Genomic DNA, 26360 nt, shown 5'->3' with positions numbered 1-26360 from the left:
GCAGAAATACGTAACAAGTATTTCTACATGAATATATGACATTAAGGCCTCATTATTCTCGGTTTGCCTTTGAGAGGAGCTTGACGAGGGGACATGTAATGCAAGAACCGCCGCTGGAAGTAGCCGTTTTAAATTGAAGCTGTTCGCTGCATATTGTAGAAGTAATCCGCGTGCATTTCCATACTTTGACGCCAGAGGGCAGCATAACCGTGTTATATTTGGGAGTTTTGTCCCACATGGCTCACTGTAGCAGCCCGGTGTTGGAGGTCGGGCATGCTCCTGAAACGTCCACTGCGAACCGATCCACCGAAATGAGCGCGATTAAGATGAAAATACACACAAGCAAGACACAGGAACGTTTTTAAATCGTATTTTTGCCCAGCTGCTAACCTGCGACTTGACGCAAACCGTGGAGGAGCCGCAGAAGAGCTTTGGGAAGTGTCCGTCCGTTTTGTCCTACAAAGGCGGCGGGTGTTTGACAGCGGGAGGGCCCGACGTTAGGAAACCGCTGCGGCTGGAGGAGGAGGAGGCAGGAGAAGAAGGAAGAAGGCTCCCTGAAGACTCAATGAAACATTAAGGAGTCATTTTTGCTGAGGGAAGCGAGCTGAATCATGAGGAAGGACGTGAGGATACTCCTCGTTGGAGAGCGTAAGTAGAGGGATGTAGTCGGTAAATATGGCAGACTGATAAAATGAGCTAGAGGTTACTGTTAACTGAGAGGTTCTGAAATCCAACCGGTTAGCATGGATTCTTTTAATAATATGCGAGTTTATGATATATGCCTATTTTTCCATTTTTGGTGAGGTTACTAGCCTTTTAATTGTTTACTGATTATTGTAAATTTAGAAACGGACTCTTCTATGTCACCATATATCTTTAATTAGTTGAATTTGTTCTCATTTTCACAGTTTTACCCAGATTTCTGGCTCTTTTGAGGCTCATACAAATAAACACAAATATTTAAACCATTTTGTTTGTCTACCTTTTAGTCAAAAACATGTTGGCAACATTTTCTAATGTAATGCACTTTTGTCTTAAAAAATAATATTAGCTGAAAAGCATTTCAAAGAGCAAAATTATGGGATGGTTTGTGTCCCAAAATTTTAAAAAAATCTGTAAAAAATGCCCCAATTTCCATTTTAAATGTAGCATCGACCATTCAAATCCTGAATCTTCAGCTTTTTTAATGGTTAAAATAAATGCTATTTAACTTGTAACTGTCATTTTATTCATTCATAGTATTATGTTAATGTCACCATTAAAAACAGCCACAGAAAATGTTCTGCCTTGAAACAAAAAGGCATTCGTCTTGTTTTAGTTCTTGGTGTAAACAGAATATTGAAATTTTGATTTATTTCTATTTTTTGATTGAAACAGGACATTACACAGGTTATTAAAGCCATGTATCAAATCAGTTTATTTTTGGTTTACAGGTACTTGAAAATATGAGGAAAGACTATTTTGGTCGTTTTAAAAATCTAACGCTCATCTTCAGCTACAGCTCTGTCATAGTAAATGCTCAACACAATGCATACAGTTCTGGAGATATTTTCGTTACAAAGATGCACCAATTAAATATTTTCTTCCTGATTCTGAATTAAGGTTTCCTTTGAGCTCTGACCTGCTGATTACAGCCGATTTAGATAAAAAAAAAAAAAAGATTGAACCTATTTGTGCATCAGACTGTATAGTCCTAACCTTTACCTAATTTTTATTGAACTGAAGTAAGTGCATAAAAGTAGATGCTGTTGGTTAATGCTACTGTAGATCAGTGTAATGGAAGTTGTTTGTTTGGTGCATTTGATGGATGTAAAAAAAAATATCAATATTTTTCAGTGTTTGACCAGACGACCACAGAGCCGAGCTGTTAAAGGGGAAATGATCAGATTTCTATTTTAAATGCAATTTTATTATTTCGTTTACTTCTTGGAAGGAAATAATATCTGATTGGCACATAAATTAGCTGCACATTTGTATAATTTTTTGGGATTATCAAAAATGCCATTAATAAAATACATTTACTAAAAATGTAGTTTTCATATTATTTTAGGCTTTAACTAAAACCCATGACTTGAAGATATTAACATGTTTAATAGGGATTAGTTATGTATATATTCAATTTATAAAAATATCATTCACATTTCCTTCACTTTGACAAACTGTTCTCTAATTTCCTCAGGTTATTGTGGATAAATAACAGTTTAATATCAGAATTCCCATCTTTTCCCCCCAAACTTTGCAGGTATTGAATCGCGTCCTACTAAACTTTCCTTCACCTGGTTTGTTTGTTCTCCTGAAACGCTGTCAGAACTATTTATATTTCATCGCTCCATTTGGCGAGTAGGACTGTTACTGAGAGCACAGCGGCCAAACGCTACGTGACAACTGAAGTGAAGTTACTCAGCTGTCTGAGAGGCAGATAGTTGTAAAATATAATCATACAGATCCATTTTTTTAAGCTTTCTGCAACGTTTTACTTACTTTGTTGATTTTACTGGATTACAAACATATTTTTGTAGGCGACTGTGGTTTTGTATATTGTCTTAGTTTTAGCATTGATAATTGTTAAAGCTGGAGGAGATAAAACAAAAACAACTCTATTTTCTCCACAAACTCTATTTTTACAACAAACATGTGCACAGATTTGAAATAATTTTTCTCCTCATTAATTTTAGTCAGTGGGAAATATTTTTTAAATATTTTAATTGATATGCATTTCTTTGCATGCATATATATACATGTGATGCTTGTGTTGTAATTATAACTAATTTTAGGGCTGCACAATATTTTGGGGGAAAATCAATATGTTTTGTGAATGTTGCAATGTAGACATGACTGTGATAATAAACAAGTACTTGCCTGAAAAGAGGTAATGTTTTTGGACCTCTTTTATAGGAAGAGCCGGGATGATTAGTAATCTCTATTGTTTATGGAAAAATATAAAATTTATTGTTTTCATCTCAGTATCATTTTATTGAAAATGTTGTTTTATAAAAGAAAAAAGCTTTAGCAAAGCCTCTAAATACCTTCCTAAACATTTTCTGTTTCATAAAACAACAAATGTCACTAAATATTTTACTGTCGCAGAGAGACTGGATGCTTGGTATTTAAAAAAACAAGTTAACATTAATTGCGGTTTAAGGAGTTATTTGAAATATTAATATTACAGCCAGTCATATTTGCTCAATGATCTTCTTATCTTTGATGTTTCTCCAGAGATTTACATGTCAGACAGTAATGTTTTGGGACCTTTTGTTGAGCGCAGAGTTATGAAGTTTTTTTACAACAGTCCTTTGAGAAGACGTGCAACTCTTTCAATATTTAATGATGCAGACAGTATTTCTCTTAATGTAGTGAAACTCTGTTTCCTGTTGCTGCACCCATCATCTAATCATGCCACTATAAATGTCAGAGTGCTCTTAATAGTTTCATTGTTTTCCTTTTGTCCTGCAGCCAAGGTGGGGAAGACGTCACTGATCATGTCTCTGGTTAGTGAGGAGTTTCCTGATGAGGTACGTATATCAACATAAAGTCTGATATGTCAGATTTTAACTGACTGTTTATTACACTTGTTGAAGTAAAAAAAAAAGACGTCAGCCTGGATTATAACGGTGGTCTGTCTGTCAGGTTCCTCTCAGAGCTGAAGAGATCACCATCCCAGCTGATGTGACCCCAGAGAGGGTTCCCACACACATCGTGGATTACTCTGGTAACTCTGTCTCCACACACACGTCCTCTCAGAAAAACCGTAGAAATGTCAGACTTAACAAACCTGTCAGTTTTAAACCACTTTAGCCTTCCTGCACTTGTTCATACTTTAGATTTATTTTAATACACGTCTACCAGGCCAGAATGTGTTACTTATAATAAAGGCTCAAGCTTTAATCACTAAGTTACCTATTTATGTGTCATTGTTATTTAGATTCTTGATATTCCAAGAGTTTCTCCAAATAAAGCATCCAACAGAAAAATATTAAAATTCAGGAGGTATGGAAAAAAAAATCATTGATTAATGTTTTATTTTTATCATGTATAGAAGCAGAGCAGACTGATGAGCAACTCTATCAAGAAATATCCAAGGTAGGTCTGATTTCATTCTCACTGTTGTTAATTTATCTCATGCGTCTCAAGCTGATGTTTCTGATTCTCTTTGCAGGCAAACGTGATCTGCATAGTTTATTCAGTAAACAACAAGAAGTCCATCGAAAAGGTGAAAATAATTTTTCTCCACAATAAGCACAGTTACAACTACAATGTGTTCAGAAACTGAATTTAATACTCTAAATATCAGACCTGATCAAGGCATACTTCCTGCTCCGTCTAGAAAAACAATTTTTTATTCTGATCTTAATATTTTACAGATCTGGATATTAAAAAAAAAAAAAATCTGTATTATTTACTTTCCCAGTTTGCAGCTACTACACTTGAACCCTGATGAATGTAGAAATCTAAAAAAAAAAATTAAGAGTCAGGTTTTGTGCCGAGATCTCAGTATTAGCTGGAATGGTTTAAAAACTTTGGTAATTTGTCTCTGAAACTGCAGTAAAAAAATATGTATTCTTGATCAAATCTTGATCAGATCATTTGCAGAATGTAATTCTGTATCTTCCTCCTAAAGGTGACAAGCCACTGGATTCCTCTTATAAACGACCGCACAGATAAAGACAGCAGGTGAGTAAACACTACAGTAACAATCATTCTTTCATAGTTAATCCTTCACCTACTTTTTCAGTTCATTTAGTTACAGAAAGCATTTTAAAGTGTTGATTTTTCGTGGTTTATGAGATATATTTTGATTTAAAAAAAGAAACTCTTTATTAAAGTGATACTAGCAAAGATTTTTGTCTTTCCAGACACAGTTTTATAGATGAAAAAATTGTTGGCGATGCTGATTGGTTTTATGTTGATCAGCTTTATTATTTCTGTGATCATAACTGGCTGTATTTCAGGGTACCACTGATTCTCGTGGGGAACAAGTCGGACCTGGTGGAGCACAGCAGCATGGAGACCATCCTGCCCATCATGAATCAGTACCAGGATATTGAGACCTGTGTAGAGGTAAAAAACTGATTCAGCCTCTTATTCTTCACACAAGATGATGAATATAATGTAAGTAGGCCACAGGATCAGGCTTAATTACACCAGAGTGATGAACCTATGAAACGGTGAAGGACCTGCTGAGAATAGAGATCAGACCCTGACTCCGTTTGCATTCTGGCTGAGTCATTAATGGGTTTATGTTACCGAGTCCCTCGCTCAGACCCCCTGACATGGCTGGGAGCACGCTGAGTTAGAGGCTTGGCTGGCAACCGTCTGTATTGCTGCTTTTATTCAGATTTCTACCATGCCACACATCCCAGTGCAGTCTTTAACTCTTCAGACAGATCGGTTACAAGGTTAGAGGAGCTCAGCAAGGAGGACGTGAGAGACGGCACATACACTGTTGGCACAGGTTTAGACTGTCACACCTTCCGTACTAAATAGTGTGAAGCAGTGTTTTACTGCGGCGTTAGAGAGGACAGGGGTTACGATACACAACATGGAGACTTGGTTCGGTTTGTCCAACTTATTAGCAGAGGATGTAGGCATGAGATGCTGGTGGTTTGATAACTCTGAGTAAAAGTACCAGAGTTTACAGTATTTACACAAAAATCTCATATTGTTTCCACAGATAACATGGGGCTGGTCTGGGATAGAGTATGATCACAGAAAACTCTCGTATCGCTGACTTATTCTCCAGCATCTCATCAAAGACTTTAACCTGTGGAAACAATATGAGATTTTTGAAAATATAACTGGTTAAAACCTTTGTTTGATTTTAACAATTAATTAAAACCCCCACCCCAAAAAATGAGGTTCAGTTTGCTACATTTTTGTGAGGATTTGCACAAACAGTTTTAATTTTAAACATTGATAGATGTTAAAAACTGCAAACAAAAGGTGAAAATCAAAATTTGAAAGAGATTTGTGTTGCTGTAATAAAAACAACTCTAAGGTCAACAGGAAGTATTGACTTTTTAGAAAGAAGTCCCTTTGTGTGCAGAGTAAGTCGATACGCATGAGGAAATTTATCCTTATGAGAATAATGCATTAGTATTTTTGCATATGTATTTATCTCCATCATTGAATCCCTGCTAAACCTTTTTTCTGTGCAGATTTCTAAGTTGACATTTCAGGATATTTTTTTGATCTTTGAACTTTTTTTTTTCTCAGTGTTCTGCCAAGAACCTGAAGAACATCTCTGAGCTTTTCTACTACGCCCAGAAGGCTGTTCTCCACCCGACTGGACCCCTATACTGCCCAGAAGAGAAGGAGGTGAGGTTTATTAGAAGCAGAACACATTTTGAACTCTGAAAACGCAGGGGGAACATTTATACTTGTAGGTGTTTGGTGTGTGTGCAGCTCAGGTATTTCTGGGCTGTTTTCCCTGCAGGCATTTTGACAGGCTAAACTTGTTGCATTTGTGTGATTGCTATCAGTAACTCTGGTGCACTTCCTGCTGAGGTGTAGCTACATGTTAGCTTAGATAGCTCACATTTATAAAAGTGGAAATTGTTAGAGATCAGTATTACCCAGCCAATCATGCTCTGTCTCCTGATATTTCTCTAATGCATGAGTGGCTAGAAATCAAAGTTGATTTCGCAAGTATTTGTCTAAAATGATGTGAGACTTGAACTTTAATAAACATGTTGCAAAAGGAAATAGTTCCTGTTTGTGAAATATTTGCTGCAATATTTCAGCTCAGAGAAAAGAATAATCATCTTTATAATCATCAAAACGAGGAATTAGGAATTCATCGTAACATTGAGTTTATTTTAGAAATGCTGCTTATAGGATTTTGATGCTGAAGGTCTGTCCAGTTGATGCCAGTTTTAAACTATTCTGATTTATTTTTAATAGTTTTAGGTTCAATCCTGCATACAAAAATGAAAAGTGGGAACTAAAGAGTATTTTTTTCTCTCTAATGTCACCTTTAGCACATCTCATTACTTTTCTGTGTGTTGCAGTTGAAACCTTCCTGCATTAAGGCTTTAACTCGGATATTTAAAATCTCCGACCTGGACAACGATGGGGTCCTGAACGACAACGAACTCAACTTCTTCCAGGTAATTCCTTAATTATGCGTTTGATTGTTAGATCTGTTGCTACAGAAATTAATATAAATTAAAGAAGGGAACCTTATTTAAATAGGCATATTTAGGTATGAACAAGTCTGGGAAAAAAACTCTCAATGTCTTGTTGCTTATGTTTACAGAAAACCTGTTTCAATACGCCTTTGGCACCTCAAGCCTTAGAAGATGTGAAGAACGTGGTGAGGAGGAACATGACCGACGGAGTCAGAGATAACGGACTCACCCTCAAAGGTCAGACTTTGTGTCTCTTTGATTTTCTTCACCTCTCTGTCAGGAAAGTCAGGTTTTGACCGGATCCCATTCTCTCATTGGCTGGTCATTGCAGGCTTCCTCTTCCTGCACACTCTGTTCATCCAGCGAGGTCGACACGAAACCACATGGACGGTGCTGAGGAGGTTCGGATACGACGACGACCTGGAGCTCACGCAGGAATATCTGTTCCCTCTGTAAGCATTTACTCAAGACACAGTTCTGTTTAAAACTAAAAATTATAAACCTGCAATACAACACACCAGAATTCAATGTTTAGTCTCGTCTCCTAATTGGATTTTGATAGAAAACATCCAGACAGAGGAGTCCAGGAGGCATAATAAGCCAGTTTAGTCACTGTGACTCTATATTACCCCATGGCCATGAAAACCTGCCAGAAGTCATATATTTCCCGGTCCTGCGTGGTTGCTGGTGTTACCTTATGTAACACAAAGTGACCCAGAGTCCATCTCTGTTTAGACAGTGCTGCTGGAAACTCATCAGGTCAGCTGCTGAACTAATGTTTGTGCCTCTATTTCAGGATAAAAGTCCCTCCAGACTGCACCACCGAGCTAAACCACAATGCTTACCTCTTTCTGCAGAGTGTCTTTGACAAACACGACAAAGTGAGTGGTCATGCACATCAGAGCAGTTTAGTTAGTTTGTGCCTATTTAGTTCAAGATGCGCTCTTAATTTTAATGTAGCAAATTTTCTGCCAAAACCAAAAGTTTAACCTGTTTGTTTTAATGCAGGACAGAGACTGTGCGCTTTCCCCAGAGGAAGTGAAGGACCTGTTCAACGTATTTCCCTACATGCCCTGGGGTCCAGATGTCAACAACACGGTGTGCACCAACGATGAGGGATGGATCACATACCAGGGATACCTCTCCCAGTGGACGTGAGTGGCTTTCTATTAATACATGCATACAGCCTCTCTCTCCCACCAACTTGGATTAACCCAAAAACCTTCAACACAAGGTCACACACCAGAGTTTCAGAGCGTCTAAGTCCTGATTTCTCTTTGTTTTTCCTGGCAGGTTAACAACATATCTGGACGTCCAGAGGAGTCTGGAGTATTTAGGTTACCTCGGCTACTCCATCATCTATGAACAGGAGTCCCAAGCTGCTGCTATTACTGGTAATGGATCATATTGTCTTTAATGTTAAATGTTTTTTAGGTAAGCTGCAGTTGAACAACAAGTAAACAGGGATTTTAACTAAACAATTTGTTAAAATTGTTTAGTTAACAATTATCAATATTTTCTAAATGGTTTTGTTTTTTTAAAGCGTCTAAAAGTTGTTAAACATATGCAACAGTGTAATTATTATATTTATTTATTTGTTGTTCTTATTTTGGCATCAATTTCTTCCTTAGTGACGCGTAACAAGCGCATAGATCTGCAGAAGAAACAAACTCAGCGAAGCGTCTTCCGGTGTAACGTGTTGGGGGCGCGCGGCAGCGGGAAAAGTGGCTTCCTGCAAGCCTTCCTCGGCAGAAACCTGCAGGTCAGTCAGAGCAACTATGAAAACATTTTAGAAAATGCATCCCATATTATTTAATTCTGATATATTACATGATTTACTGAAAAAATATGTATATGTCTAGAATGTTGCAAGTTACAATAAATGTAAATAATTGAGAAAATAAAACTGAGTGATGGAATGTTTGGTTTGTAGAAAAAACTAATAACTAATTGTATTAGTAGATTTTGTTGATTTATATACAAATTATCTATGATTTGCTACACAATATGATTTTAACATCAAATTTAATTTCATTCATTAGTATTTTGACTTACCAACTGCAATACACTCAATCAAAAACCAAATCAATGCGTTTTCACAACATTTTTTTTAACGATTGACAAATTTTGAAGAACGTACATTTAGTGTAGGATTAGCTTGTCCGTATTTACAAGTCTAATACTTGCAGATTTATAACAAAGCTAATTTATTTTAATCCAGATGTCAAATAAACTGTTAAACAGCCGGATACCCCACTTTCCATTCTTCAAAATGGCAAAGACAAGAGAACATGCCATTCAAGTGAGACAAAGATTTGTTGGTGTTTACAAAATGGCTAAAATGAAGAAAAAAAAACAAACTTCCACGTTAAACTGGCTCACATCTACTTCTGTACTTCTGTCAATAAATAGTTCCAAATTAACTTATTTTAACTCAAAGCAAAAATGTTCCTTAAATGGATAACATTGACTTCATTGTCCACTACAGAGACAGATGCGGATCAGAGAAGACCACAAGTCCTACTATGCCATCAGCACGACCTATGTTTACGGTCAGGAGAAGTACCTGCTGGTAAGAACCTCTTATTCTGAGCAGAAGCTCTCCGGATTACAGCTAAATAATCGCTTTGTATACCAGCTTCAGTTCGGGGCTGACAGTTAATCCGTCTCTTGTCCGCTCTCCTCCAGCTCCACGAGGTGATGTCAGATTTCGACATCCTGTCCGAGCCCGACCTGTCCTGCGACGTGGTCTGCCTTGTGTACGACGTCAATGAGCCTCGTTCCTTCGAGTACTGTGCTAAAGTCTACAAGGTGCGGCTCCAGATGGTTGGATTGATACATTTCTGCATCAGTATTAGAGCAAAACGTTTGAATATTTCTTCCTGCAGGAATGCTTCCTAGACAGCAAGACGCCCTGCGTCGTGGTCGCTGCCAAGTCCGACCTGCACGAGGTTCGGCAGCAGTACAGCCAGTCGCCGCTCGACTTCTGCCGCAAGCACAAGCTCCACCCACCGCAGCCATTCACGTGCAACACGACCGAAGCGCCCAGTAAGGACCTCTACACCAGACTCACCACCATGGCCATGTACCCGTGAGTATCAAAACACAACCAAACCTTTCACTCCTTATCTAACCTGTCGTTCTTTTTCCTGGAAGAATAGCTGACCATAACAGATTAAACACCATCGATTTTATTACGTAACTTCTACATGATGTGACTCACCTGAAGTTGTTCAAGTTTGGTCTCAGTCTCTGAAATCAAGTTTCCACTTTTCCACATTTCCACCATACATCCCAGGAAAGTATCTCTAACTCTTTGTCTCTAATAAACTAGAGCTGAATAGTTTCATTCAGTCATGAAAGTCCTTCTAAACCTGATTGGTGTCTTACAAACTCAAAGCTCTTTGATCAGATTAGAATTCGGATTGGATTATGAAGCACTTAAAGGGATGTGCTTGTTTAATCTCATTGTATCAGTTTTTAGAGCCCCATTCTTTAAATACTGAAATCACACAATCTGCTGAGTGCGAGTAGCACTTTATGAGTTTAAATAAAAGTCATGGCAGATGGGCTTCTGGGCCCACTGAGGCTTGGTGATGTTGGGGCAAAATCTGCTTTAAACATTAGATTATCAGAAAAACCAGCTTGTGTTTATTCTATTGATCCTCTGCAGGCTGACTGTCCCCATGCTTCACTTCTCAATAAATAGGATTTAAAAAAAAAAGATCTGTTTAAAACATTTTCTGTTATTCCCTCACTGAAGGAATTAACACAAATTAAATTTCAGATTTTTTTTCCCCTAAAAAATGCAAATTTGTTATGCTAAAATAAAAGATTAAGTTATTTTAAGGTATTTTTGGTCAGGTTTACAAGGGGTGCTTATGATACTTTTATACCACTAAGAGTATTTTTACTTTTCTTTAGTTGGTCATCAATTTGTCCGCAGCGACTTCAGTTAAATAAGTCTCTAATGATTTACGTTGAGCTGCGGCTCAATGTGGAGTTGAGCCGCAGCTTTGCTTTATGTATTTGTCAGTGTTTATGTAAAGATGCTCCATTAACCTTTTGTGCTTCAGCTTTGTGTCCTGCAGTGTTTCACCAAGTGATTGACGTAAAATCGCAGGTACCCTGCATGAAAAACATTAACAGAAGTTGTAAAAGAAAAAAACAAAGCATAATAATAATAATGGTGTTTTATATATTACTGCTTAGCTGCAGCACAACTGCAAACATCATTTTATGCCTGACGTTGGACGAAAACAGTTTGGACTTCACCTGAAAGTCACCTGAAAACATTTTGGTAGCATTTCCGTGCCACACAGTTCACTTTTTTGTTTTTTTTATCAACTTGTGTGTAATCTGAGTAACCAGTTAGGAAAATATGTAGAAAAAAAACTGACCTTGTAATTTTTTCCCCTTGTTTTTCTGGTCCTCATAAAAACGTCATACTTTAGTTAAGTGTTCGTTACCAATTTTCTTTGGATTAAAGTAGCAAACAGAAAAATACATGAACTGATCCAATCTTGTAGCTGAACAAATTGTTTTCCACGTTTACTGATTTCCCCGTCTTCATTGTTTTGTATGCTGTTTGCTGTGTTGCTCTCGTAGTGAACACACACATCTCTCTGTGTCTGTCCGCAGCCACGCCCGCCTCCGCTGCATGTGTTCCTGCAACAGGTGCACTTATTGCCTGTGTCAAAACCTCCTCAAGTTGGAGCTGCTGCGCAGCATTAAGGCGCAACTCTGCAGGGTCGTTTACAACAGGTTCATACACAGATGTAGCCGTAGTGTTTTTACCATAGACTCCCTGCTCTTCCTCTCCAGACTCAGTAACACTGCTGGCAGTCGTAGCTCCTCTGCTCTCCCTCAGTTTTTGGCAGCAGTCAGATTTCCTCTGCATTTCCACTGCAGGAACTAAAACAGTTGCATTAGTTGCAGAACAGGAATGGTTTTGGTTTTTGTCACAGTGGGAGGCTGTTACAGGAAAAGACTTGAACACATCAATGCACCCGTATGTGTCGGATCATTTTAAATGAGACATCCTCGTTCATTTGGTGTTGGATGTCTTGGTTTCTGCTGCAGCTCCAGCCGGCCGAGTCTCTCTCTGTTCAGTCTGGCACATGGCGTTGTGACCAGCCTGTGCCGGCTAACACCCAGGCTGGTAGCCAGGGAGGTACCGTGTGTCTGCGTGGAAGTGGCGTGTTGCATGCTGCATGACTGCAGCGCTAGCTAAACGGACAGGAAAACATTTTTGTTTTCAGAGGCATTTTTATTAATATGAGGATTGATTTATTAAAGATAGAGAAGTAAATGCAACGTTTGCATATTTTTAAGCCAAATAATTATAAGTTTGTCCCAAGGCTTGACAATATAATTTCCCAATTTCTTCTTACCAGATACAATTTCCAATTTTAAGCATTTTTTCCCTCATTTCTTTTCTAATAAAAAGAAATTACAATTGTCAGAAAATATTTTCAAAAATAGCTTTTATTGCAATCGTCCCTTTTTAAGTTGTATGTTGGATTTTTAGGTCCTGACTGTGAGAGTTTTTATTTAATTACAAGTATATAGTCATAACATTAGTAGAATAAAGACGATTTTACCAGAAACAAAATCTTAAAAATAATGAGAAAAAGTTTGTTTAATGAGAAAATAGTCCCTTCTTCAAAATATTCAGTTGTTTGCATGATTATTTCAAAGTCTGGCTACAGATAACTTGATAATGATGTTTTATTTAAGTATTTAAAAAGTACTTCTGTAAATTATCTGCATGCACTTTCCTAATTTAATGTGCTACTTTTGGACTTCTCATAAACTTACTACTTTATTCTTTTAATATTATGACTTTATTCTTGCAATTTAAAAAAATAAATGAATCTTAACCTGGTGCTACTATCCCACCATTGAGTTGACTTGAATTCAAAGTCCAAATAAATAAAAGCTGTAAAACTTGCTTGTCAAACAACATGGCCGCCCTGGGCGCTCTGACATCACTCTGAACTATGGAATTCCATGAAGTGCATTTGTCAAAGAAAAAAAATCCAGATTTACCAAAAATTAAATGTTCAAAAACCTAAAATATTGATAAAATTACATTTATCATCAAGCTGTAGTGTGGACTTAATGTAACTTTTGATGCATTTTAAAGATACAGAAAACAAACTAAAGCTTCTTTTAGCCTTTTCTAGCTTGTGTGAATCGTCAGATCAGTGAGCTGTTTGATGCCTGAGTTCCTGCAGTGGAGTTACAGACTGTAAACTCTGACTTGTTTATATACAAAATGAGAGAAACACAGCCATTCTTCTGAGTTTGTGTTTCATTCGCTCTGAAAACTTCATTCTGTTCAGCATGTTTAATTTCTCCCTGAACTCAAAAATCCAAAGTACTTGTTTTCTCTGGATAACTTTAATCAGCTGCTCGTCTGATAAGATTTGATGTTTTCAGTCTCATTTTGTCTTTTATTTTCTTGCCTAACGCTGAAGTCTTAACACACAGTGGACCATAATATTCCTGCTTTGTATTTGAATTTGAATTGAACATAATCAGGTTGCGTCTGTGTCTCCTGTGTGTTAACGCCTGATAAATTTGATTAACAGGCTTTTTGAAATCAGAATGTGTTTTTATGTTTTTGATTGATTAAATTGCACTGATCACTTTAATTTCATCCTGTTTTTCTTTTCCCCCCACGCCTGTTAATGTCTTTCCTCTCTGTAGGTGTTCATATCCGTGTTTCTGGCTGCCGCTTTTCCTCTTCCTCTTGCATCTCTTAACCTTTTTTTAACACCTGATGCCCTGACTTACTTGTTCTCTAGCTTTTAAATTAAACCCATGTTGGTGCTTAGCGAAATGCTGCCATCTACTGGTTTTGTTTGTCTCGATAATAACCGGAGCTCAGTGTTTTGAATCTGGTGGGAGTTTGGTTTAATCAGAGGGAGGGGAGTTGTCGGGTGTGGGAATGTTTCTGATAAATTTGACCCGAATGGAACCGGACCGTGCCACGTTTCATTCAGTGCTAACTTTTTTTTGTTTCGATTCCTTTTTCTTCTTCTTCTCGGTTATTAAAGCAGCAGCTGTAGCTGTAGATCATCACAGCCAGCTGAGCTAGAACGACTTCAGGAAATGCTTAGGATTCATTAAAGTTTCACATCAGAACAGCCAGAATGGTCACAAAGATGAATCTGGTAGTAAATTAAAGAATCATAACATCTTCAGGCTATAATAACAGGTTTATCATGGGACAGTATTACTTTCCAGGCTGGCTATTTTTTGGTGTGAACTGCTTTTATTTGCTGTATTTGTGGAGCTTTTTGTGTTTGAATTCTAAAGAGATGTGGAGCTGGGTGAAACTTTATTTTAATCATTGTTCTTTTTTGTTTTATCGTTTTATAAGATTCAAAGGAAACTTTTCTGTTAATTAAAAAAAAGTGGAATCACTACTTCTAATTCATTGATTTGATCAAATTCAACAACCTTTAACAGTATAAAGCTTGAAGATTTTAGATTTATACACCTTTTTAAAAAAAAACATTTAATGTTTACTTCTGAATCCACTGTCAGTTATTGTAAAAATGAACTTTTTTTAATTGCAACATTAAAATATAGTTTAATACAATCATACAATTATATTATAGGATGCATTAAGATTCTTCCATTGTTTTGAATTTGGAAGAAATTCAGTGATGAACCTTTAACAAAAGAGCTTCACAATTAATGCAGTTTGTCAATTGTCATTGCATATGAAACCAACCAATTAACTTTAGATTTTAACATTCATTTAATATAGTACATAGCTATGTATTCATAACTGAAATCTTAAACATGAGACTATCAGTATTAGGGATTAAAGGGATTTACTAGGCGAAAAGTCTAATTATGAATTGTTTAAAATATATATATTTTAAAGAATTGTGGTCATTTTGAGGTTCTCTGATGTTTGATATTAGTTTCCTTCTGTATCAGAGATAATAAACTAGAGGTCATAATTAGGATTTTCCCTTCACTCCCAGAGAGTTTTAGGATCTCGATCACCTAAATCTCTACTGGGATGATCATTGAATGCCCACTTACTGGCCACTTTATTAAGTACACCTTGCTGCTACCAGGATGGACAGTTTTTTTCTGTGGAAAAGACTCCACAGGGTTTCTGGAACATTCCTTGTTTGCTCCGTATTAACAGGAAAGGATTGTATAGTTGGTTGAAGTTTTGTCTTCTGCACATCCACGATTCATATGATGCTTCTACCAATCGCCCCTATAGTACTACAGATCAGTGAGATCTGTTGATTAATCACTTCAAACACCAACAAGCCATTTTCTGACCCCTGACTTGAAATGTTTGCATTTAGTCTCTTAAATTTTTGTTTTTCCACGTTTTGATGTGGAAGAACAAAAGTCGTAATTACCACATCCTGATGCCTAAACCCACTAAGTCTCTGCTTTGTGATTTGGCAGCCAAATCGGTGTACATAATAAAGTTGCTCAAACAGCCTTGTGATTATTAAACTTCACGCACTGATATTGATATTCCTGTATCGTGCAGGTTAAAATTAAACAAACCACCTTGGATTTAATATGAATGTTAATGCCGTTTGTAAATTCCTAATAATAAAACAGTAACAGATGCACCACTAACCTATAGTTGCAGCCCCAGTGTGTATAATTCTGCGGTATCTCCCAGCTTCACCTGCTGTGTGGCGTTGTGACTGTGTTTGTGGGAACGCTGCTGGGCTGGGTGGAAGTAGCTCTGAGCTTCCTGCTGTCAGGGGAGGATTTCAGGCTGGTGCTGCAGGTTAGACGGTCATCTCCAACATGGAGGAGCCCGCTTATATGAAGGCCTCCGCTTGAGCAGCCAGCTTCTCCACAAAGGTAAAGAGAGAAACCACACCGACTGAGAGTTTCACAATCAGCAGCTGGTCTTATTCTCATCTCAACCATTGTTGGAGTTTCTGGCCAGAACGGTTACTATTGAGAGGCTTTTAGTCTGGTTTCTCTTTTTATGCTTACAAGAACATCAGTCATGGTGTGTTTCATTTCACTATAAAAGACATCTTTAAAAAGAAGAAAAACTGGCTTTGGTTTTCTTTTTCTTATGTTTTTAACTGGCTTTTTGCTCCTTTATTGCTTTCTGTTTAGTTCGCAGCTCATTATTGCCTTTATTTGGTTAGCAAATGTTAAACAGCTCTGGAGGAAGCAAAGGAGATTATAAGATGTGATTTTATAGTAATAGAGTCTCCACTCTTTTTCCAAGTTGAGAAACGTTCAGGTTTAAAGGATTTGTTTTTTAAAGTAATGTTCTTCGGAAAGCCTGTCCAAACCAGCTTATAGTGAATACTGATTGATTCTGCTTATAAGAATGATTCTATATAATCAGTCAGGTATGAAATGTCCAGAAACAAAGAATTAAAAGCAGACATGGTGTTAGACTGGAGGTACAGCCTTCAGTAAACAATTAGCATCATTATAACCCAGAAAACAACTAAGATTTCAACTGCTGTAATTAGTAATGTAACACACTTTATTACTCATTAGTTATTGTTTATAATTATACATGTGAGATGTATTTATAGTTCTTTAATTCCATTTCTTTATTCTGGTTTTGATGGATAAACAAAAATATTGAGAACATGCCAGTTGACTTATTTTTCTCTGGTAGCTAGCATTTTATAAACAAAGCTTGTATCTCACTGTATATTTAAAACAAAGTTTGGTAGCTGTCCAGATCAGGCATTAATGAAGGGCAAATACTGTACTGTATACAGTATTGTTTTTTATTTTATCGGCTCATTTCCCCCCCTGTGATTCCTCCAGGGCTGCCGTAGAAATTAGATAATAAAGTTTTGTTGTTAGATTTGCTGCTTTTCTGACACCCACCTGTTTCCCTCCCGCTGTTTCTCCTCATTGTTTGACCCGGTACCTTTAAACCAAATGTCAAAACAAAGCCCCGAGTTCCTGTTTCAGGCTCATTTTTATCCTTCGTGGTTCAGATTCAGGAAGTTCCCTTTCAGCTTTGCTTTGTCATTTGGCAACTCAGAGAAAGTCCATCACCGCCCTGTTGGTCCTGGTTCACTCTGCTTCCTGTTTGGGTTTTGACCCGCCCTCACCTCCTCTGCGTCTGTCCTCTCTCTCAGGCACATGGCCCAGGCGGACCTGAAGAACTCCACCTTCTGGCTGAGGGCCAGCCTCGGTGCCACCGTGTTCGCAGTGTTGGGCTTCGCCATGTACAAAGTGCTTCTAAAACACCGGTGATGGCGCGGCACGAGACGGCGGCTACTTTCCACTTTTTGGTCCTTTTCTACCTGAGAGACTAAAATAAAAGAAAAAAAAAGACTGAACAAACCAAACAGGCTCATCGCCTCGAACCCACCTCTCCCCTTTTCTGTCCAAGCAGCACGAGCAAGAAACAAACTTTTATACGATTGTGGTTCATCTGTATGTAGTTGGCAAAGAGACACTATTTCTAAATGCATTGGTTCTGTGGTCTTTTGGCCTAACCTGTTAGTAAAAACTGATTTATGTCAGATAATCTGGTCCTGTTTTAATCCTCAGGCTTTCATCTAGTTTGACATGTGAGGCAGCCAAAATGAAACACTGCAAAGGGACTTGAATCTGTTTGTATTAAAGTATATGCAGTATGTTATGTATTTATGTAAGACTGTAGGCGCTGTAGAGGAGCACCATAAGCCAAACGCAGCATCAGCAGGAGCAAAGCAGCATTTAACACCAACATCATGCACTTGTTTCATTTGTGTGTTAATTTATTAACCCATTGTTTGGAGTGCACCACATGAAACAGATTGCTCATGTATTTTTGTATTTAGTATTATTGCTCAACGTTTCTGACTGCTTTTATTTTTCTGGTTTTCAAATAAAGCTTTGACCTTCCTTTTCTTTCTATTTCTGCACCACAAGCAAACGACTCTACGAAGACCTCACCTTCCTAAAACTAGAAACGTGTTCGCCGCCCACTGCATCTTCTTCTGCAGCATTTACAATAAAGACTTCGATATTCTGTACTAGCTTTGTGTTTGTGTGTCAATAAGTGGAACCACAGCTGCATTTGGAGTAATTAAACTGTGAAACCACTGTGAAAACTTTTTTAAATGGTTCAGGTGTTCAGCAGTACAACGATTATCCAAAAACACTTAAATAGTAAATAAAGTCGTAATAACAATGTTTTTGCTCAGATTCAACGCTAAATCGTACTTTGATTGGCTGCTGCAGTCAATATTCAACCCCTTGAACAAAGTTCATCAGACTGATTCATAAGCTGTTATTGCATTAGATGTCTGCAATGGAGCACCTCAAATATTTGGACTATTGATGGTAACATTGTGTTTCTGTTAAAAATATTGGAAAGTTGAGAAAATAGTCCTAAAAACTCAGAGATGCATTGATCACTTTGGATTAGAAAGGAAAAAAAAAACATCAAAGGTCTGAAATGTTCCAAGGAATTCAACTACAAGCCTAGTTCACTAGCTTAAAGTTAAAGGAATAATAATAATCATGACTGCCACCAGATTGAGGCAGGAGGTGAAAAAGAAAAGCCTTCACTGACTGTAAATCACCTGCACCAAGACTTGCTGGCAGTAGTCACTGAAAAAGTGGTTTCCAAGGTGCGGCGCATTTGAGACCTTCTTATTAAAAAAAAAGCTGTGAGATTTTCAGTGGGTATTAAAATCTTAAAATAATTCTAGGTAAATAATTTTTTTTTCCAAATTCGTTTCTTTGCTTCTATTTAAATTCATTAAATATAGGAAGCACAACCATCCAGGAACCTTCACTCAAAATCACACTGAAGGTCCCTCATTTATTAAACCTGACTAAATAAAGCAAACACATCTCAGGAATCAGTGACTCATGTTCCATTTTTGTTTCTAAGAGAAAATAGTTTTCAATGCCAAGTCCACCTCATGGCTCACCTAAACATTTTATGCATGAAGTTTGAGTAAACAAAAAGCTTTTTGTTTCAGATAAGTGATGATACATATATTTCTCTTGTTTTTAGAAAACTTTATTTAAAATCTTTTATTTTGTTGTTGACAAGATAAGAAAATAATCATTACGTTTCTTATTTTTTACTATCACAACTTGTGAGTTTTATTTATTCGGTCTACTAGTATTTTACACTTGACAGTTTCGGCTTTCATAGCAACAAGTTTGGAAACCAATCATCTAAAGTTACATTTTCAACTGCAGTGCACTTAACGTTGCAAGGCTCCATGTCTGAGATCTTCCACCACTTCAGACCCAAAAGCACAGGAAAAACTGACTCCAGAGTGACAACCTGACAACCAGGATGTTAGGTTGACCTTTGACCTTCTAAACACTTAAAACCTGTCGATTTCTGCATGTTTCGTTTACGTCAAGCATTGAGAAAGTATTTTAAATGTGTATATGAATAGTTTTGTGTGTTTTCCAGCTGTTTTGCTTTTGATTGTTCTATAAACTAAAACTGGAACTTTTCGGCCAACAGATCATTGGATAAAGAATTTGGCTTGCTTTGCTTCCTTTGGCATTGAAAACCTTCTCAAGACCGACCCAACGAATAATCAATAAGAAAATATCACACTACCTGTGAGGAGGCGGAAGCTGAAGTGTCATTTGACTTTCTAGAGGATAAGCATATGTCAAAGTCCATCAAGGCTTGGTTTCAGAAAAAGTCTGGAAGTTACAAGAGAGGCCATCAAAGTTGTCTGACTTGAGCTTCGTTGAAAATCTCTCATAGGATTGGAGAAAAGTGGCTGCAACACGGAAAATCAAGAACATTAACGACTTGAAGGCCTTTCCCCTTGAGGCGGTGGGGTTAAAACACCTCAGGAACGCTATGACTCATGATTGCAGCAGGTTATGTACAGCAAAATGTTGCTCTCCTAATTACTAAAGAAGCAGCAGGAGTTTAATAATATTGAGACTACAGTAGTCATTACAAGTTGCCTTTAGTGAATTGATTTGTAACATTGTCGAGCTTCATACATAATTCTTGTTTGCATGTTCTGCCAACAAATCTTAATTTGCAGACAGAGTTAGGCAGCTATGATGTATAACCGCTGAGCTAATTTATTGACAAGGACTCACATGTGGAAAAAAAAAACATGTAATCTAACCAAGCGGGACGTTGGTTGGTGAGAATAGAGAAGTGAGGGAGTGATGAGTCTGAAAAAAAACACTCTCAGCCCGAGGAAGGAGGAAGTCACAGCATAAAGCCAGGTGAATGTAATGAGAAGAAGTGGTGACCACAGTGTGAAGCTGCCTTCTGTCAAGAGGTAAAATGTCTGTCGACGGCACGAAGCTACTGTTTGAGGGGTTTCTGCAAAAAAGAAAAGACAATTTGGTGAGTTATGTTTCTGGGAATTTTGCTGACGATTCTGAGCTGTGATTTAACTGGTTGCTCTGCTCATGTTGGTCTTAGAAAATAAGATGGGTGACCTACTGGTTCAGGCTTCAAAACACTACTTTGTTTTTTTATACCAAGAAAAATGGCAGCGCTGTAAGTACCACACTCTTCAATTAGGTTGTGAATATATCAAACAGATGATTCAATCTAAATGATATAACCTATTAATTATTTTTCCTATTCACAGTCACACTTAAGAGGCTATTACTACATTTACACAGTAAGTCATTAACTTCCCTTTTGTTTGAACTTGTGCTGATTTGTATGTGTGGAGAGTAAAATCACATTTATGATCCAGTTTAATTTTCTGAAGCTGAACACATGAATATTCAACAAAGTGACTTTCTATCTTTTCTTAGTAGACATTTTAATGAGTTATATGAATCTGTCACATTATTTTTCAAAAGAATAAATCTACATAGTGGTTGCTTTCACTTCTCTAAGTAAAACTTGTTCATGTCTGGTTTAAATGATGAAGGTTTAGAGACAAAAAAAGAAAAGCCACATGGAGCTTTTAAAAAAATGATTTCCTAAATATTTCTTCAGAAAGTATCCAAACTCATTTGTAAGCAGTTGTTTGATTTTTATTTTCTATTATTTTACTAGCCTGATGGAGCATTGTCTGTACCTTCAAAAATCCTTTGCACATTTTATCGCTTTACTGGGTTTCAGCAAGCCAGATCGACACAAATTAAGATGTAATTGGGTTTTGGAAGATAGATAGATGGTTTTCAAATGATTTTAGGAAAAACAAATCTTAAAAATATACTCCAGAACTCCGGTATACTCACAGAATTAGTAAATAGAGTCCATATATGTATAGTTGTTCAATCCAACATCTGAAAAAATGGCCATTCAGGTGTACCAGCAGCAAATTAATGGTAAATAGAATCATGCATTCAAAAAACAAGGCAATACAAATACTGAACAATAAGACAATACAAATTAACAAGACGAGAAAAATGATACTATGCAGTTACTAAAAATAGCACACTCTGTTTAAAGGAATGTGAAACTGAGTAGGGTCACTTGAAAAGAAATTTACAAAATGAGCATGTGCAACAGACTTTTTACAAGAAATTAAGTTGTGCACATAACAGCAGGAATGTAAACACTGAGTTTGTTTCGAAGCATTGGTGGTTATAAAGTCTTGCAACTGTGGGCGACAGGATGCTTCTTTGTGCACCTCTGATGCAGCAGCCTGTCACTGAGGAAACAGCTTCATGCTTGTTGTGGGAGGCTAGCGAATATAATGACTTCATCTCAGCTACAGATAAGATAACACCACAGAATATGGTGGATGCCACCACAAAGTTAAAAGAGGCCAAAACTCCAACAGACCTCAGCAGGTGGAGTCTGCTCTGACCCTTAAAGAGCGTCGGTTTTATGAGTTCAGTCCAATTTATTGTTCAGGTGAACACTTAGATACTCATGAGATTCCACTAGATAAAGGTGTGCTCCCTGGATGTTTGTCTGTGTCAGTGAGGTGGGTCTGCACCTACAGAAATCCATCAGTAGCTCCTTGGTTTTTGCCCATGTTGGTCTTTAGTCTATACAAAGTCCTGTGTCCACTGTCTGTACCCTGAGACGTCCTCACCTGTGAAGAGGCTGACTATGACAGGCTAGAAAGAGGAATACACAAGCTCCATATTTAGTAATTTCTATGCATTCAAATTCAAAGGTAGTTAAAAGGTAGTTGGTTCTCCTGTGCGCTGAGCAGATGCCAATGTGTGGATGTTGTGTGACAAAATATAAAAAGTTGAAGGAGTGTGATGCTTTTGAAAGGCCACACTAAATGTTTTGCCATTTGTATTCACGACTCTTCAATGTTGGGATCAGAGCTGGGTGTTGCAGCGAACGCAGTTTTTCTGAAAACTGATGAGTTTTACTGACTTCTGGGTTGGAAGTTCCGGCCTGCTGCTGATCTTTCTACTTTTAGCTGTCTAATCTGCTAGAAAGTTGCTAATTGTAGTAAAAGTTGGAAAAAAAAGCAACCACTAAAATAAAAATACTTGACGACCCACTCAAGCTAAAATAATTTGAAACCCAGTGCAAATGTTTACTGTTAGCATAAATGTCTATGGCAGAAAAAAAGCAAAGCAAACAAATAGGCTGAAAAAAACAACTACATTTTAAATGGAAATTTGTTTGATAAAATCCATCCGTCTGTCCGTCCATCCATCCGTCCATCCATCCGTCCATCCATCCGTCCGTCCATCCATCCATCCATCCATCCATCCATCCATCCATCCATCCATCCATCCATCCATCCATCCATCCATCAATGATGGCAGGACCGGTGAAGGTTCCAGGCTAGAGGCACAAAATGAAAGAATTGCAAAAAAGAGAGAAAGAAACGAGGCAATATTTCATCGTTTAATATACTAAATGAGCCAAAATCATCCAATCTCAATATGGCGGAAGCTAAAAGTACAACACTTTAAACTTCTTCCAAATAACAAATAAGCATTGGTCTCTGTGAGAGACAGAGACTTCTATTATCACAAGAAGTATGTTTAGTATTATCTCTTTAGTATGGGGATATAACAGGGGCACCGGCCCCTGCTGGCCCCTGTCTAGGACCGCCCATGGCTGGATTAACCCTTACCTCCTCCCCTGCATTGGAAGCAATCAGCTGAGGTGCTTAGGGTTCTCTCCTCAAATGAAAGTTTGCTTAATGATAGAGAGACAACAATGGATGTTTTTTCTCTATCTCTCTTAAATATTGGTATATAAAATAAACAACTATTTATTTTCTTTTGTAAGTCTGGTATCTTTTGCGGTTTCCTCTGTTTTGTCTCGTTACACTTCAGCACAGGCCCTGGTTTCAGTGTTGTAACAGAGATAGTTGTATGTTTTCAGAGCCTTCAGCCCACTTTCATATTTACCCAAGTAAAATGCAAAAGCATAACCTTTACTTCTACAAACTGCATCTCACTGTGGTGTAGCTGTTGTCTGTGTACTTCCTCTCCTGTCTGCACTATTTTTTTATATCAACCTGGATTTCCTGGCATTTATTTACGTTACTAATAACCAAACATTCGACATCTTGTCTCAGGTCCAGTCGGTGCGAGAGGTCCAGAGAACCGACAAGAAGCACTTTCTATTTGAAATCATCATGACCAATGGAAAGAAAAAGATGTTGGTGAGTCGCTGCTGTAGTTTGAGTGGCCATGTTTCATTTTGAAAGCTGACAGTGACAAATCTGAAATCAGCCTTTAGTTGATGTGGATTTATTTGCGTGTTTGTGAAGGCAGCAGAGACAGCCGCCCTCAGAAAAGAGTGGGTTGGACACCTTTGGCAGGCAATGCAGCTCTCCTCTTCTGGACTTTCGGACTCTAGAGACCCAGAGTAAGTCCGGTGCTGTAGATTATTTACAGTAGAAATATAATCACATCCCATAAATGTCTCTGTATTTTACTGGGTCTCTATCGGGTTGAGGAGAGAACCCTAAGCAGACCGACACAAAGCAATGCATGATTATAAAGCGGAAGGAAAATGATTTCTATATTTTTACAAGTAAAAATCTGGCCTCTTTAGAAGAACAACATTTCTTTCTTTCTTACCAAAAAATGCCTTGGTAAGTCTGCCATGCAGATTTCTAGCCATGTAATGGACACTGTGCAAAGGTGAAAGAAGCTGTTTCAGTCTGAAGAGACCAAAATTAAACTTCCTCACCTACATGCAAAATACTGTGTGGTGGAAATCTAAAACTGTGCATTAGTAAATATTCAGGTGTTGGGACTTTTTATTGTAACGTAACAAAGTCTGAAACTTTCCGAGGTGTGTGATAACTTCTCCAAAGCGGCGTGTTTTTCATAGATTGGGCTCCTAATAATCCCATAGATGTGATGATGTTTTGTCTTCACTGATACCAACTCTGAGCTTTTTTCCTGTCTGTGCTCCTCAGCCTTGAGATGTTCGATCAGCGAGGGAGTTTGAGCAGCAACATGTCCATCTCCCTGTGCAGCGACAGCATGAGGGAGGTGCTGCCGACTCGCCCTTTCTCCACCTCCTCAGAGCACATCTACTCAGAGACCGAGGGCCTCTCTTCGTCCATCTGCCCACCTGAGGACAGCGATGACGCAACATACCAGAACCTGCGAAGACCCCTCTCCTCCAACAAGCCCACCGAAGACCCCGATCAGTCCACTGAGATGAGCTATGAAGAGCAAAGACAGGACGGCCTCTATGACGTCTTACCTGCCAGAAAAAGTATAAACGTGTTTTAAATAAGTCAAATGTTCTGGCGACAGATAATGGAGATGTGTGAAGCTGTCATTTAAGTTGGGTTTTTTTATTCCTCTAGGTACATGTGAAGCCCCTCCAACACAAACACACGATGCTGTGTACGACTTCCCTTTGTCTTACAAGACATCTAGTGAGCAAGGTGATTTTACACAGCGGCTTTCTTTTAATCAACTGCTTCATTCACTTGTGAAAATGATTACACTTGTTTGGGTCTAAATTCCTTTTCCATTTTTTTGGATCCCAAAGACGGAGTGTATGACGTCCCCGTGTCTGACGACAGAGGCGGAATCTACGACGTCCCCGTGTCTGAACGCAAAGACGCAGTCTATGACGTCCCAGCCCATCTGTTGAGGAAAAAGAGTGATCACACTGAAGGTAGCGTTCATCGCTTGTCTTTTGTCAATGTCATCTAAGTGCATGGAGAAACCACAGGTGCAGCCGCTGCAAACACATTCTCACTTCTGCTGTTTGCAGACAAGCAGCCAGAGGAGGGAACCTACTGGAGGATATGAAAAGAGGAAAACAACAAATCAGGAGCACTTTTCTTTTCTACTCCACTCTAAGACTTGTGGATCAAAACTTGTGCTGTGCAGTACCTTGTATTCTAATCGCAGTATGAATGTTTGCAGTATTGCAATTGCAAAAAAAACAAACAAACAAAAAAAACCCCAGACTGGATGCGCTATTCAGTAGGTGGTTGTATTTTATGTGCCCTGCTTGACAACAATGTATTTGAGCACTTGGAGTGACTTTTAAAGTTAAATGGACCTGAAAGCTTTATGATGTGGAAGACAAGATTGAGGAAAATGTGAGTTAATCACAATCCGTAGCATCACGGCGTGATATTCATTAATAACATCATAACTTTTTTCCCCTCTAATATTGTGCTTCCAGAGACAAGATTTATTTATTTTTCTTACTTAAAACTACAGCTACGGTTAAAAGTTTGGCCAGGAACAGAGATGTGATGTTTTTGGCTTCAAATTTAGCTTGTTTTTGTTGTATCCTGAAGAAGATTTAAAAACATTTGTCATGTTTTCAGTGACTGGGATAAGAAGGATGGCTTGTTAAGCTTACACCCCATGCATGGTTTACTCCAATAGTGGAGTGACTCTTGCTGCTCTACATACAGCCTTATGTAGAGAAGTGATAAACAGTGGACCGTTAAACTACAGCAGTTGGTTATCTTCTTAATCACATTTATGTATTAAAATCCTATCATTCTTTAAATAAATTATTTTTTATGAGTCTGAAATCTTTAAAGATATCTTTGAACTGAAGGACTAACCTAAATCAAACACTTTTTACACATAATTTGAAGGAATATATCTGAAAATATATTACAATATTACCATTTAATATTGTAATTGAGAAATGAATGATAATGTTGAATACAGTCACTAAAAGACTCAAAAAAAGAACCTATTAGTAATTACTCTATCATCTTGATAAATAAGATTACATTTGTTTACAACAAATGAAATCATACAAACATGAAAGAGGGGAACTTTTGAGAGGAACTGAGAATAAAACCACCAGATAATCAATGTCTGATAAGATTTAACTTCATCATTATTAAATCAGAGAAT

At 37.8% G+C, this 26360-nt stretch overlaps 2 protein-coding genes across 5 annotated transcripts; both read left to right on the top strand.

Moving 5' to 3' along the window:
- Positions 1 to 241: 241 nt before the first annotated feature.
- Positions 242 to 18142, top strand: LOC102229352 (mitochondrial Rho GTPase 1-A). 4 transcript variants are annotated; one of them, XR_002754150.1, is made up of 21 exons: positions 242 to 648; positions 3454 to 3512; positions 3628 to 3709; positions 4037 to 4080; positions 4157 to 4210; positions 4619 to 4671; positions 4950 to 5058; positions 6214 to 6315; positions 7008 to 7106; positions 7256 to 7364; positions 7459 to 7579; positions 7924 to 8008; positions 8136 to 8281; positions 8421 to 8521; positions 8759 to 8889; positions 9616 to 9699; positions 9816 to 9938; positions 10016 to 10218; positions 11769 to 11891; positions 13842 to 15992; positions 17255 to 17341. XR_002754150.1 is itself a non-coding variant. In XM_005806327.3 (20 exons), the coding sequence occupies exons 1-20, from the start codon at positions 612 to 614 to the stop codon at positions 17370 to 17372; spliced, it is 1983 nt and encodes a 660-aa protein (XP_005806384.1). In that variant the 5' UTR covers positions 242 to 611; the 3' UTR covers positions 17373 to 18142. The 4 variants fall into 4 exon arrangements, 2 of the variants coding, with proteins under 2 accessions (XP_005806384.1, XP_005806385.1); XR_002754149.1 differs by having other exon boundaries at positions 11769 to 15992; XM_005806327.3 differs by lacking the exon at positions 13842 to 15992 and having other exon boundaries at positions 17255 to 18142.
- A 1633-nt stretch (positions 18143 to 19775) lies between these two features.
- LOC111611589 lies at positions 19776 to 25945 on the top strand. Its single transcript, XM_023348617.1, has 9 exons — positions 19776 to 20457; positions 20536 to 20613; positions 20708 to 20740; positions 23579 to 23665; positions 23774 to 23871; positions 24431 to 24735; positions 24830 to 24910; positions 25018 to 25146; positions 25246 to 25945. Exons 1-9 carry the CDS (start codon positions 20395 to 20397, stop codon positions 25281 to 25283), a joined length of 912 nt encoding a protein of 303 aa, XP_023204385.1. The 5' UTR covers positions 19776 to 20394; the 3' UTR covers positions 25284 to 25945.
- The last annotated feature ends 415 nt before the right edge of the window (positions 25946 to 26360 follow it).

Source organism: Xiphophorus maculatus, chromosome 16, assembly GCF_002775205.1.
Source record: "Xiphophorus maculatus strain JP 163 A chromosome 16, X_maculatus-5.0-male, whole genome shotgun sequence".
NCBI lineage: Eukaryota > Metazoa > Chordata > Actinopteri > Cyprinodontiformes > Poeciliidae > Xiphophorus > Xiphophorus maculatus.
This window is presented reverse-complemented; position numbering and strand designations above follow the sequence as displayed.